The sequence below is a fragment of the Alligator mississippiensis genome, chromosome 11 (assembly GCF_030867095.1).
Source record: "Alligator mississippiensis isolate rAllMis1 chromosome 11, rAllMis1, whole genome shotgun sequence".
Taxonomy (NCBI): domain Eukaryota; kingdom Metazoa; phylum Chordata; order Crocodylia; family Alligatoridae; genus Alligator; species Alligator mississippiensis.
In genome coordinates this window covers 59,549,951-59,564,169 of record NC_081834.1, presented here as the reverse complement: position 1 = coordinate 59,564,169, position 14,219 = coordinate 59,549,951, and the positions used below count along the sequence as shown (strand labels likewise).

At 49.3% G+C, this 14,219-nt stretch overlaps 1 protein-coding gene across 3 annotated transcripts; it reads right to left on the bottom strand.

Moving 5' to 3' along the window:
* Nucleotides 1-7,468: 7,468 nt before the first annotated feature.
* Nucleotides 7,469-13,993, bottom strand: LOC132244149 (acidic leucine-rich nuclear phosphoprotein 32 family member E-like). 3 transcript variants are annotated; one of them, XM_059715192.1, is made up of 6 exons: nt 13,862-13,993; nt 12,352-12,501; nt 11,419-11,541; nt 9,778-9,943; nt 9,187-9,335; nt 7,469-7,768 (listed from the first exon to the last, which is right to left on the bottom strand). In XM_059715192.1, the coding sequence occupies exons 2-6, from the start codon at nt 12,409-12,411 to the stop codon at nt 7,694-7,696; spliced, it is 573 nt and encodes a 190-aa protein (XP_059571175.1). In that variant the 5' UTR covers nt 12,412-12,501; nt 13,862-13,993; the 3' UTR covers nt 7,469-7,693. The 3 variants fall into 3 exon arrangements, with proteins under 3 accessions (XP_059571175.1, XP_059571177.1, XP_059571176.1); XM_059715194.1 differs by lacking the exon at nt 13,862-13,993 and adding an exon at nt 13,735-13,821; XM_059715193.1 differs by lacking the exon at nt 13,862-13,993 and adding an exon at nt 13,406-13,560.
* Between the last annotated feature and the right edge of the window lie 226 nt (nt 13,994-14,219).

Genomic DNA, 14,219 nt, shown 5'->3' with positions numbered 1-14,219 from the left:
TAAGCTCTGAACTCGCCGTCTCCTTTTACATTGGGTCTCCGAATCCTCTTTGCATTTGGTTCAGGCTCCCAAATCTGTCCTGAGGCTCTGGCCCTGGGATCCCTTTCTCTTTATGGCTGCCAAGCTCCCCTTAGTGGTACCAATGAGAAGAAATCCTGGCCAGATCCTGGCTCCACCCATGACAGGGGCACAGTCCCTTGTTCATGTGAAGGCAGAGGGGACGGGAACAGACTTCTTCTATTTGGGGTCAGACCCAGGAGACCACCATCACATTCCCAGCTCTTCAGAGGCCACTGCCCATGCACCTGGGGATGGGTGTCCCTCAGGGCAGCCCGGGCACTCCCCAAATCAAGGGCAAGGGGAGGAAATGCCCAGTGCAGTCGCCCACTTTGCCACAGCCACTTTTTTCCACTGGTGCCAACACAAGAAACAGGCACGGTGTGCGCTGTGTGGAGCTGTGCACATGGCACTGGAGCTCTTCTCACAGCTGCACCCCTGCCGGGCTCACTGGGCTTGCTCTGCGCTCCCTTGTGTGAACAGATGCAGGGGACCAGGCACAGGGCTGTGCACCAGCCCTGCCCCCAAAGCCTCACTCGGGCTGCTCCAGCAACCCCAGAAGGCAAAGCCCAGGGCAAAAGGTCCATGCCACTCAAACTGCCAACCCCAATGCTGGCAGCTCTCCCAGCCCATGCCCAGCTGGGTGCCCTGGGGTCCAGCTTGCTTCCTGCTTCCAGTGCTGGCCTCTCTCTGTGGGGGAGGGGGCTCTGGCTGCCACTGAAGGAGATGAGGTTGCTTTTGCCTTGCCTCTGCTCAGGAGACCGGAGTTGAGCCTCCTTCAGCGGCTGCTGCGGCTGCTTCCTGAACTGTGTTTGATGTGTTGTGGGTTCTGCAACAGCACTGTGGACCCTGCTGTGTTGAACTAAGAGTCATTTATTATTATCACTCTCTGAAATCATATCCAGGGTGGATCTTAACATTTGCATCCGTATATGTATGCAGATCTGAGACCTGCTCTGCCTCAACTCAGTCCAGTCCTGTGGAGGGAGAGGAAACAAGAAATGCCTCTGGCTCCTCATGGCAGAGAACAGGGAGTCCCAGTGCTGCAAAAGTGCCACAAGCAACTGAGCCCTGCAGTGCTGAGCATGAGGCTTTAGCCTTCAAGGGACAGCGCAAGGAAAACACAACCAGACACAACCGTGTTGGCAGTCTGGTTTTGAACCTTTGACCCCCCACTCTGGTGCCTGGTTTCATTATAATTTGTCCCAAGTAATTAGTAACATGTCACTCTGCCACCAGTAGTAATAGGGCCTTATAGTTTCCTCCATGAGCCTGGGCTTATGACATCCCCTGGTGTTCACAGCCCAGGGTTGTGCTCTGGCAGGTGCTGCTGGGGCTGTGCTGGGAGACGCCTGCACTGCAGCCCCCGATGCCCAGCCCTGGGGGCACTTTCTGCAGTGCTGGGACCAGCGCCGCGGGCAGCCCGGCACCAGCTCCTGAGCCAGAGACTCCAAGTCATGGGGAGAGACCTGGGGGCTGGCAGCCCAGGGGCTCTGCACAGGCAGCCCCTCCACACCCATCGCTGGTCCCCGCACGGCTGCGCATCCCAGAGCTGCTGCCCTCACTGATATACAGGGCACGGGCAGATCCAAGGTGGCGCACTTGCTCTCCTTTGGTTCCTGTTCCACCCAAACTTTCAAACCAGCTGCCTGGGAGAGGCAGCATCATTTCTACTTGGAGGGTGCATCTATACAAGGTGCTTATTGTGCATTGGCCTATTAAAACTGCACAGTAGCACGATGGTTAAAAACCGTACTAATAACCTACTGTGCAGCATTACTGGGCTCATGCGCAGGAAGCATCACAAAATAACCGTGCTCCAGTGCGACTGCACAGTAACGCTAGCTCCTGTGCCTTTAGTTAGTATTTTAGAAACAAGTACTAACCTAAATGCCCAGTATGTAACATGCACTGATGAATATGTAGATCTGCCCAGAGAGACTCAACCGATCTCATGGCCTGTAATCAGCTTCCTAATTCTTGTTAATCTTCCTCCCCTCCACAAGTGTCAATGACCCTCTCTCCTTTTTAATGGTCCTGAAGATCCACTTTTCCAACTATCCTTTCTTCTGCAATGTCACTGCCTGATAGCCACTCTCTTCTGTTTCACAGCCCTGCAGACTGTGTTTAGCATTAGCTAAAAACTTCAGCTCAGGTGTGGACATCTTATTTTAACTTGGGTGTAGAAATGACTGACCGTGAAGTATTGGAGGCCCTGTCAAAATCCTCAAGAAAGCTAGATTTTGTTTCATGAATCTGAATAAATGATGTACATTTAAATTTAATGATAGCAGGGCTTTTGATGCAATGACCTTTGACAATTTAACCTGGTTTGTTGTGTTTTTTAAACCTGATATATATTCTAGCATAGGGGTTGTCAACTGGGTGCATACATACCCCTCAGGGGTACTTGGAAAGGGGCTAGGGTGTATGCACAGGAGGGTGGGGACAGAGCAGTGTATTCTCATAATCCTTGACATCGAAGGGGTTAAATTATAAAATGCATGCTGATAGGGTACGTAGGCAGCTGGTCAATCTGGAAGCGGGTGCGCAATAAGAAAAAGTTTAGGAACCTCTGTCCTAACAGGAACACATCACGTGTGGCCTTCTAGTTTCCTCGGTGGGCCTGGGCCTGTGAAGTCCCCTGGTGTTCACAGTCCAGGGTTGTGCTCAGGCAGGTGCTGCTGGGGCTATGCCGGGAGACGCCTGCACTGCAGCCCCTGGTGCCCAGCCCAGGGCATCTGGGCCTTTCTGCACTGGCTGGATCCAGCTCTCCAGGGCAGCCCGGCGCCGGCTCCTGAGCCGGAGAATCCTAAATTGGGGAACCTCTGCCCTACCGTATTAGAGAAGCTTCTTGTTTTGCTTTAGCTGGAGGAAAATGCGTGTCGTGTACCGTGTGATGACGTGCCACACTGTCTGCATCGCTCTCTTCAAAATCCTAGATCCACTCGTGCACTCAGGATCTTGTTCCCAGTAGCCCTGGCAGGAGCTGACCTAGGTCCTAGGAAGTGGACATCCCCGGGAATGGGCAAGGGCGGAGATGTCCCAGCCTGGGGTGAACGAGATGGGAAGGGAGAGCCTGGCTGGACGGGGCAGCAGGAGCAGGCATTGGGGAGGGAAGTGGCCAGCTCCAGCCTGGCCCAGGCCCAGGCCCCTGCTCTGTAGCCAGCCTGGGAGAAGCACTGTCCTGTGAGCAGCAGAGAGGAAAAGCCAGTCCCTGCCCCTGCCTGGTGTCTGCACTGCTGAAGGAAAGGGTTTTCAGCAGGGACAATTTTGGGAAGACTGAAAATACTAAGACACCCATATTCTTGCCATACAGCCCTGGCTCGAGTAAAGCTGGAAAGGCAAATGGGAGACATCTAAAGAAGGCAGATTTTGACTTAGATAATGCACCCTGCAGCAGGAGGACAGCAGGCAGCACTGCAGTGAGACGGGCTGTCTGGGCAAGGGGCCCCGGCTTTGCCAGGAGCGCAACCACCGCAGTGCTGCCTGCCCCCAGGCCAGCGTGCTCCGCTCATCGTGGGAGATGTGCTGAACAGCAGAGGGGCTGCGTGGCATCACGGGGCAGGGCCCAAAGTGTGTAGGGAAGGTTGTGACCAAGGATTGTCACAGGAAGGGAAGAAATCTGGTCAAATCAGGGCATGCCCTTGACTGAAGCCCCTTCCATTCCTTCCCGCCCCCACTCCCCTCCCCTTGCATTTCTCTCCCAGGCCAGCTGCAGAATAACTTCCCACTTCACTGCAGATTCTCCCTCAGGCCAGGAGACACCCTCCCCTATATTACTCCTTTCCAGTTACCCCTTTTCCCAGGATCAGTGAGGTTTTCACCATTCTTTCCAGGCCATTCCCTGATGGTTGGGATGAATGCCAAGTGGCTTTCAAAAGGTCCCGTGTGAAATGTGTCTTTCAGTGGAGTCTCGTGCCTTGCTTCACTCAGACAGAGAATTTAGGGCAGGTGTTTGCTTGTGGGTGGGAGGTGACATCTGTCTTTTCAAGGGTGTCGCTTCACATCCAAATTGAAAAGCTGCAGGGAAATCCTGGCCATCTTCAATACGAGCAGGCCGTCTGACCCCAGACCTCGTGATGGGAACATGTGGAATAGAGGAAACCAGAGGCCTTTTGTGTCGGGAATGGAGAGATCTTGGCTAAAGCTAAGTGCGCTGCTTCCACTGAGACACTCCTGGCTTGAAAAACCAGGATTATCTCAGCACATAAAATGACTTTAAAAAATGGGGCTCTTGTCCCAGTTTAAAAGTCAGTCTCAGGAAAGCCATAGAGTCGCACCGTCTCATTAGAGGTGACCGCAGTGAGTGAGGCCGTGGCTGCTCCCTAGGACACGTTACTGACATTAAATGGTGCCACCCTGGCCCCGCTGCCAAATTCCCAAACCCAGAGCCCTACACAGCAGGCTGGGATCAGATTCATAGATTCATAGATGTCAGGGTCGGAAGGGACCTCAATAGATCATCGAGTCCGACCCCCTGCATAGGCAGGAAAGAGCGCTGGGTCTAGATGACCCCAGCTAGATACTCATCTAACCTCCTCTTGAAGACCCCCAGGGGAGGGGAGAGCACCACCTCCCTTGGGAGCCCGTTCCAGACCCTGGCCACTCGAACTGTGAAGAAGTTCTTCCAAATGTCCAGTCTAAATCTGCTCTCTGCTAGCTTGTGGCCATTATTTCTTGTAACCCCCGGGGGCGCCTTGGTGAATAAAACCTCACCATTTCCCTTCTGTGCCCCCGTGATGAACTTATAGGCAGCCACAAGGTCGCCTCTCAACCTTCTCTTGCGGAGGCTGAAGAGGTCCAGATTTAGACTGGACATTAGGAAGAACTTCTTCACAGTTCGAGTGGCCAAGGTCTGGAACGGGCTCCCAAGGGAGGTGGTGCTCTCCCCTACCCTGGGGGTCTTCAAGAGGAGGTTGGATGAGTATCTAGCTGGGGTCATCTAGACCCAGCACTCTTTCCTGCTTATGCAGGGGGTCGGACTCGATGACCTATTGAGGTCCCTTCCGACCCTAACATCTATGAATCATCAGGGGTGGTGATGGCATTCAGCTTTCTGTAGTCCACGCAGAACCGAATGGTGCCATCCTGCTTCCAGATGAGTTCCACCGGGCTGGCCCAGGGACTCGTTGAAGGCCGGATCACCCCTAACTCCCTCATCTGTGCAAGTTCCCGCTTTATCTCCTCCATCACCCTGGCATTGATTGTGTAGGGTCGGGATTGGATAGGGCGATGACTACCTGTGTCTATCGCGTGCACGGCCAGGTGCGTTTTACCTGGTTTGTTGGAGAACACTGTCTCGTAGTCCTTGAGTACAGTGAGCAGCTTGTCTTTGTCCTGGGACAGCAGATGATCCGGCCGGTGGAGTTCCTCTATCCTTGCCTCTTCATCCCAGTCACCATGCATAACCGGCTCCTCCGGGTCCTCGGGTGAGCTGTCAGCTGGGGAAACCCAGAACACCGTCTCCCCTCGGTCGATGTAGGGTTTCAGCATGTTCACATGCACTACCTTAGGCGTCTTGTGTGACCTGCTCTTGCTTCCCACATAACTCACATCCTCCAGCCTGTCCAGGATGACCTGGGGACCCTCCCAGGCCACTTGCAGCTTGTGCGCTTTTAGTGGCAGGAACATCATGACCTTGTCGCCTCGCTCGAAGGTACGCAAGCGAGCCTTTTTCTCATACCAGACACTCTGCTTCTCCTGCGCCTGGGCCAGGGAGTCTCGTGCCACCTTCATCATGTCAGTCAGTTTCTGACAAAAGTTAAGCACATGCTCCACCACAAGTCTTTGTGGAAGGGATCTTCCCTTTCCACTCCTCTCTCACCGAGTCGGGGGGACCTTGAACTCGCCTCCCAAACATCAACTCGAATGGCGAGAACCCAGTGGACTCCTGGGGCACCTCCCGGTAGGCAAAGAGCAGATGCGGCAGTTTCTCATCCCAGTCATTGGGATTAGAGGCCACCTAGGCCTTTAGCATCCCATTCAAGGTCCCATTAAACCTTTCCATCAGCCCATTTGTCTGAGGATGGTAGGCTGTGGTCTTAAGGTGTTTCACCCCACAGCACTCCCACAAGCACTTCATCACCTCGGCCAGGAAGTTCCCACCCCAGTCAGTCAGGATCTCGGAGGGGAAACCCAGCTGGAAGAAGATGTTAGTCAGGGCATTCGCAACTACTGGTGCCTCAGTGGAGGTTAAGGCAACTGCCACCGGGTACCGTGTCCTAAAGTCCACCAGAGTCAGGATTTCTTCCCTCTGTGGGTCCGATGTCTCCGCGGGACCACAATGTCTATACCCACTCTGTAGGAAGGTTGTTCGATGATCAGGAGAGGCTGTAGGGGAGCTCTGTTTGCCCCCACTCTTGCCTGTCCGCTGACACGTCTCACAGGATTTGCAGTAGTCCGTCACGTTCTGGGCAATCCTGGGCCAAGAGAAGTTCGCCTGCAGCCGCTGGCGCGTCCGCTCCCTGCCCATGCAACCGGCACAAGCTTAATCACGAACTGAGGAAAGCAACTGTTGCCTGAACTTTCGAGGTACTACGAGCTGGCAAGAGGGCTCCCAGGTCTTGGCCAGGTTCTTCGGTATCCACGACCGATAAAGGAGTCGCTTGTCCCAGACCACCTGTTCCCTCTTTTCTGGGGTGAACTCTGTCTCCGACTCCTGAGCCCTCTGCCGGAGTTCCTCCAAGCTGGGGTCCGCCAGAACCTCCTGCGTGAACTCCTCCTGCCCCGCTAAGCAACCAGCAGGGAGCTCAGGTGCTCCTGTAAGTAGTGCACCCCCACCCTCAGGGGCGTCCTCCAACTTCTCCCCAAGAGTCTGTTTCCTCTGCCACTGACTGGCCAGACTCCTCCCCGGGACTGTCACTTAACCCCACCTCCAGGTCGCTGGTTTCCTCAATGGCCAGGGGCTGGTTGCAGTCAGAGGGAGTCAGAGTCTCTCCTTCCTCCCCCTCTGCCTCTGTAGCCAATTGGGTGACCAGGCCCTGGGAAGTTTCCACTCCTCCCGCCTTAGCCTTTCCGCTCTGTTCACGGGTCACCACATTAACACGGTAGGACTCTGGCTCTAGCTCTAGGAGGTGACCCTCCTCCCTGGGCAGGTATTCTAGCTCCATAATATCACGTCCCGCCAGGATGGGGACAGGAACCCCTTCCAGCACACTCGCGTCTATGCACAGCCCACAGCCTCTCCGCTCGATGTAGGGACGTGTTACAGGTACCTCAAATGGTGGGCACCCCACCCCTTGAATGGTAAGGGTCCTCCCCAGGATTATAGCTGCAGGTGACACAAGGCTGGCATTGATTAATGACACACTGGACCCTGTGTCCAGTTCCCCAACAAGGTTCTCCCCATTTGGGAGAAAATGCCATTTCCCAGTTGGTCTAATAAAAGGTATCATTTTGAAACCAAGAGTTCTAGTTTTTGGTATGTCTTTATGTCTCAGACAAACAGGACTACCAAGTACACCTTTAAACGTAAAAGATTTTTTTTGCCCATTTCATCCAAGGGTTACGTGGTGTTAAACAGATGAGCTGAACAGATGTGCCATAAGCTGACAATGGCAGCGAGCTGAGATTTGCTAATTTACAGATGCCAAAAGAATGGACATGTTGTTTAAAAAAACAAAACAAACAGCTTTCACGCTTTGCAGAACCTGCCTTCTTCCCCCTCATCGCCACCTTCTTCGACGTAATCGTCATCATCATCTTCATCCTTCAAGATACAGAATATTAAGAGATTTTTTAAAAACTACCGTATGCTTAGGTTGTAATGACATGTGCTTTGCAGAAGATTAAAACAGCACTTTGAGGTTTAAAGATCATGTTTAATTTGTTTTTATTACTAGACATTTGTACAGACCAGAGTCCCAATTTACTGTATTACACTTATCAGGTTAGCAAAGATGTACAAAACCAAGGCTGGAGTCTTTTATTAGAGTCTTTTTCTGCTGTTACTTCTGACCTAATGATTATGCCAACTAGCTGTGAAAATGTCTCAAGAAGAGCATTACAAAATTCAGTGGCCCACAACAGCAACAGCTGAGAAGAACCCTTTTTGTCGGTAACGGAAGTCAAACAAGAAGGGAGAAAAAAGAGTTTATACATCCAGAGCTGTTTTGTTTCGAAACAAAACAAAAGTTGCTTTATAAATGGGGTAACTGGACAAATTTAGGCCACTTGGCTACATGAAATCCTAGAAATGTTACACACATACACCAAGATCTCCAGTAGTATAAGTGCAATAGCAGGAACTGAGGACAAACTAAAGCTTTTTTTGCATATAGGTAAATATCTTTGCAAATATATTATCTGCCAAATGAAATGCTTTACAACATCTGGTAAAAGTTGAAAGGCATTTAGCAATTCATTCTGGAATTTCATCTTTAACCGACATGTAAATTTAGGATGTGCTTTTGCTGTATTTCTTCAAGTTCAGGTTTAGCTGGTGTATAATTATGCTGATTCCAGTCCTCATTTTCCCTTTCCAAAATATACTGAAATTGTTAAGACGGGACTTGCTGAACCGTGTGCGCTTAATGTTGGCTACTGCCTACTCCCCATCAACAACAAATGAAAGGAGTCCTTCCTCTGTTACCAAGCTGTGTTGTGGTAACATTAGGAGTACTTTAGTTCCCAATTTCTTTAGCCCATGCTGCAGTTCTTCACCTCCTGGCAGCCGCCGTACACAGAAGCCACTAAGTATATTGAGGTTTCTACCAATATTGCCACCCCCACCAATCAAGTGTTCATTCATTTTCTCAAAGAATTACTGCCAAGTTCTTACTCAGATCCTCAAATGAGATTTCGTTTTTAGCTTTGGAAGGGGGTTTTTCTCCTCAAAATCTGACCTGGTGTCCTGGTAGATAACAACACTAATTCTTCAAGGCAGCGCAGTAATGAACCTTGAAGCATTTCACTGAGCAAGACAATGCAGAACACCAAAGAGAAGTGGCTCTCCTACTGCAACGCACTTTTTTGATAGTAAAAGGTCTCTCTCTAAAGTAGCCTATGGCTCACATCTGATAGTGGATTTACACGGTTCTGCTTACAGAAGTTTAAATTATTACACATGTATAATCAGACAGTGTCAAGGAAATCCTAAGTCTTACAGTAGAAAAGGGAAAGTCCTACCTGGATCTCCTTCATCATCAGGTATAAAAGACCAACTTCTTCCTCCTCTTCACCCTCCCCCAAATCTGAACCCGCATCATCTTCATCTTCTTCGTATTCTCCTGGTGGACCAGCTTCATCTTCATCTTCTTCATCCTCCTCATCCCCTTCTGAAAGGCAGGTAATTAATTCCTTACAGCTTCACTTAAACCTCAAAGGCTCGTTTGTAAACTCATCTTAAATAAGCTTCTAAAAACCGAATGAGCTACAGAATCAAATATGAAAATGACGGGTACAAAAAAAAGCAAAAGCTTTTGGTATCAGCAATAAAATGACTGCTTTTATATAGTTATGTCTCAGTAAAAAGATTTGTACTCATGTTTTCCTACGTGCAACTCTCCTTTAACTGTGCACAGCACCCATGACTACACTTTTTTCAAGCGCATTCCCCCCGCCCTCATTACTCAACAGAAGCAGTATTTGATACTGGCCTACACTTCAAAAATGTAGCTGATTTGTGCTCCAGCAGTTGCACAGTCACTCTAGTTCCAATTTTATATTTAGATACCGACTGAATGGCATAACTCATGACTGCATGTTTAGAGAAGTTACCTTCATCATCCTCGTCTTCCGAGTCAGGGGCCTCATTATCTTTCTGATCAAACCCATCTAGGTAGGCGATCTGTTGAAGCAGCTCAAAAACGCTTTCCCTGTAATCCTCCAGGTTTGTGACATCACAGTTGAACAAGTCCAGGCTCTTCAAGTTTTTGAGATTTTGCTGAAAATGAATGAAAAATGACTCACTGAGATGAAATAACTATTTGGTACCTCCAAGTACTGGACTGTTGCCTCCTAAATGTCATTGATTTTACTACGCATACCTACTACCTTCTCTTCTCCTTTGCTGTTCCCCATTGTCCAGAGTTCATTTAAGAAGTCTTGGTGCTGACAGTCAAAGTTCCTTCCCCGTAAGACCAGAGATACCACCTCTCCCTCTACACTTGCTTTTGAAATAGCTGTGACCCAGGTTACTTCCCATTAAGATGTATGTCTTTGTTTCTGGAAGCCCCATATGATCCTATAAATCACCCAGGGCTCTCCCATTCTCTGGGGTCAGCACAGCCAACTGTCCCAGCACCAATCCTACCATGCCTGGTGGAGAGACAGCTTTCCATGGCCTGAATGGGGCAGCTATGGGATGTGCTGATAGAGGTAATCCTGCTTAGGGAGTAGGAGATCTGGGTTTTGTAGCCCATTATAATCATTAGCTGTTTGAGGTGTTCTTTTCAATACTTCAGTGATACTAAGAAATTGCGGTTTTGGGGGCCATGTATAAGAGACACCACTTTCAGAGGGTAGTTTTGGCACTTAAACAAGTATGCAACAAGTATAATTAACTTAAATAGAAACAATTTTATCTCTGTGACAACTCGAACCAGTGAGATGCAAGGCAGACTATCATTACCAAGTTTCTAAAACACTTGTTTAGCCTGTGTTTAGTAATAAGAACAGCAAAATTAATCATAAAGATTAGCACCTTGCTTCCAAAAACTTAATTAAAAATTTGTGAACTGTTTTTACTAGGCCACAAACCACTTGTTAAAAATGGTCTTGTGGATACCTTTCATTTACTAACCAAGCAGTTTCACTTCTTTTTCCGCAGAAATCGGTTGTTATTAAAGAAATCACGGTGTCTTTTAATGCGTTTTAACCACTGAAAACAAATACGGGGGAATACAGAACTATCGCTGACAGACCACAAGTTTGAATACATCTCCTCCTGTAAACCCCACGGCTGACACAAAATTGATTACTACAGTGTCTTTACAAGTCTGTCTCTAATGAACCATCGGATGATGCATTTATTGCAATAGGAGTAATCAATACTGGCCTAAGGGGGATACAGAAATTCAGAAAAAAGAAGATTCAAATGTTGCCAGAACTGGCAACAAAAAGCTACCCAAGGCTTGGGAAATAGTGAGAGTTTTACTTTTTGCATACTGTTCAGTTCTGTTGAATGTCACACTAAAGCCATCTTGTTTATTATCTTTTTGTGTTTTATTGATTTCCTATTTCAACTGTGTTTGTTGTACTTATCCCTTCTAATTGCAATGACCTTCTATCGTCAGGCACTTACAAACTTTACATTTGCATTCAATGATAAAATTATTGTTATTTCTCTTTTATAATGCTAGAAAGATTCTGACTTCTTTAACACATTGCAATATTCTAAGAATCTGACTTTGTACTTACAAGGGCTTCCACAGTGCTGAGATCTTTGATTTTGTTGCCACTTAGATTTAGAGGTGTGAGATTTGGACATCTTCCTGCCAGGACCTCTAGGCCTCCCGAAATGACGTCGTCGCTCAATTCCAGCTACAGCGCACAAAAGTTGGATAATTAGATGGTTGGTTTGATTGCTATCAAAATCAAGAGCCTGTATTTTATTGAAAGAACAAATGCATCACAAGACTATTGACTTCCTGCACAGCCCATAAAACCTCAGGTTACTTGCATAAAATGAAATCTGGTTAAAAACATAGCAACCCATGTTGATCACATGTACGTCTCTTTAGAGCCTAACATTTATTTCAGAAGCTCTTCACGCCTGCGCTTGATAGTGATAATTCATTAACTAGTTTCATACTTGGGTGCCGACAGACACTCAAGCATGTTCTACTGTAAGTCGGCAAGTGATCTCACCGATCCCAACTGTTCAGTTAGCATACTTACTATGGTGCAAACTTAAAATATTTCCAGGCTTTATTTTTTACATGGAGATGTGCAACATAGCATTGGATCTTCGTACAGGCTTTAGGTCAACAGACTAGGTTGAAACTGGTTCCTTACAGGTAACGAACAACGATTTCAGTGTTCTCAGCACTTCACCTAATGCGACTGCTCCCGACCCCCTCTCTTTACAACAGACTGGGATGGCCATCGTTAACAGTTTTCAAGTGATGCTTTTTCAGTACTTTGGCTCATTAATGTTTGAAACCAGCTTTAATTACATTCAGGGTCTTAAAGACTTAATTCTTAAGTTCGCAATGTTTAGGAAAACATTTCAATGAGATGCAAACGTGACTGTGACTATGGAAATACGCAAGTAGTTTAACTGTTGCTGTGTTTCAAGGTATACAACTTTGGCAGGAGAGAACCGATGGGTTTTTGTCTGAAGATGCATACCTTTCGGAGCTTACTCAAGGTGGGGAGCTTGGCCAGGGATGTCAGCTCTACGTTGGCCATGCTGAGAAACTCCAGCTCTCTAAAGGAGTCATTCAGACCTTCAATTTCGCCATTGCTGGATCAGCAGTTATCAAGCACTAACTCTGTCACCTTGAAACAAAACAGAACGTCACTTATTACTTTAATAGGGACCCTCAACCAAGCAAGCAATTCGGGTCAAACCAGCAGCCTGACGACAGGCTTTACTTGTCATCTGGGACGACCTGAACTTGAGTTGTCTGAACTCATCGACCATATCAACCTTGAGAGGAAGTAAACAGAGTATGAAGCACCATCACAGAGAACCAGAAGATAAAAACTTAATTTATTTCTGTTAACATGCTGGCTTCAGAAAGCACAACCACCAAGACAGAGTTCACAATCGCAGTCCTTTACAGGGCCGGACAAAAACCCACGGTCCTGGTTCTGATGAAAGCCGGAACAGATGCATCAGAAGAAGCAAGGAGCCAGAAGCCAACTAGGCAATTACAGAATGACCTACGCATATAGTTTCCTTCCAGAGCCATCACTTAATGGTTGCTTCATGCCCAGATGAGGGTTTATATTCCCATTCACTATTTAAAATAAGGGGGTATAGCCTCGCTTGCCAGAAAAAAGCACCAAATCCTCTTGCAAACCCTATAGCTTTGACCCTCAAAATATTGAGGCAGGGAGTACCATAGGTTAATAATGCACCAGACTGAAGCATTTGCTTCTTCATTCTAGATGCATTTACTCGGTGTCGCTGAACGTCCTGTAGGGAAAAATCCATTTTCTGCTTGTCCGTCCTCCATGTCCCCAACGGTGGGTTGACCACAGTTGCTATTTTACCAATCCGGCTGCAAACAAAAAGGATTAAACGCAACACCAGTCTGGGAAGTTCAGCTCTGAAAGATTCATCTGTAGAGAGGACTAAAAAAGTCACTTGTTCACTGGCGACTTCTGAGTTATTTTGGTGGGCACGAGCTGCTCATTTGTTTCAAGTTACTTTAACACCTCCCCCCCCAAAACTCACCCCCAAACACAACCGAGAAACTGATGGCGGGCGCATCGCGGGGGAGGACCCAGACTCGGAGATCACCCAAGGAAAAAGGGGGAGGCGGAAAAGAAAAGCAAGTTCCTAATTCCCCGAAAATCAGCCGAACAACGAGAACAGATGCCCGCAGCAGCGAGCGCAGCGAGCCCGTGCCCCGCGCAGGGGCTTCCAGCCCTCCTTCACTTTTCTACAAGCAGCGCAGGGGGCAGAAAAAGCCTTTGGCCCGTCCAAAAACAATCTGATCGTTGCAATAATAATAATGATAATAATAATACGCGGTCAGGAGGTGAATAATTAGGAGAACGCACCACAAGGCACAACTGCGTAGTAAGGAGCACGCCGAGGAGGGGTGTTTTGGGGCCCGGGGCTGCTCCATGCCGGGTCGGGGCACGCGCAGCGCCGGGCACCGCCGCGACGTGGCGGCCCCGAGCTCACCTTCTCGGGCGCGCGGTTCCTCAGCTCCAGCACCACGCGCTTCATCACCTCCACGGCCGAGCCCGCGCGGGCAGGGAGACCTGGGCCGCCGCCGCCGGCCGGAGCTCCGCGCTGCTCAGCGGCCGGGCGCGCACTGAGCCTCCATGCCATGGCGCGCCGCGCCCCCTCGCCCAGGACACGCCCCCCGCGGCCGGCGGGGCGGGGCCAAGGAAGGGGCGAGCGCTTCCTCTCGCTACGCCGCTTCCCATTGGAGGAGCGGCGCGGCGCGGCGGCGGCCGATTGGCTCCGCCGGACGCCCGTCGAGGCTCCGAGCTCTTAAATGCGACTGTTGGCGGCTGTTGGGTGCCATTCCGTGTGA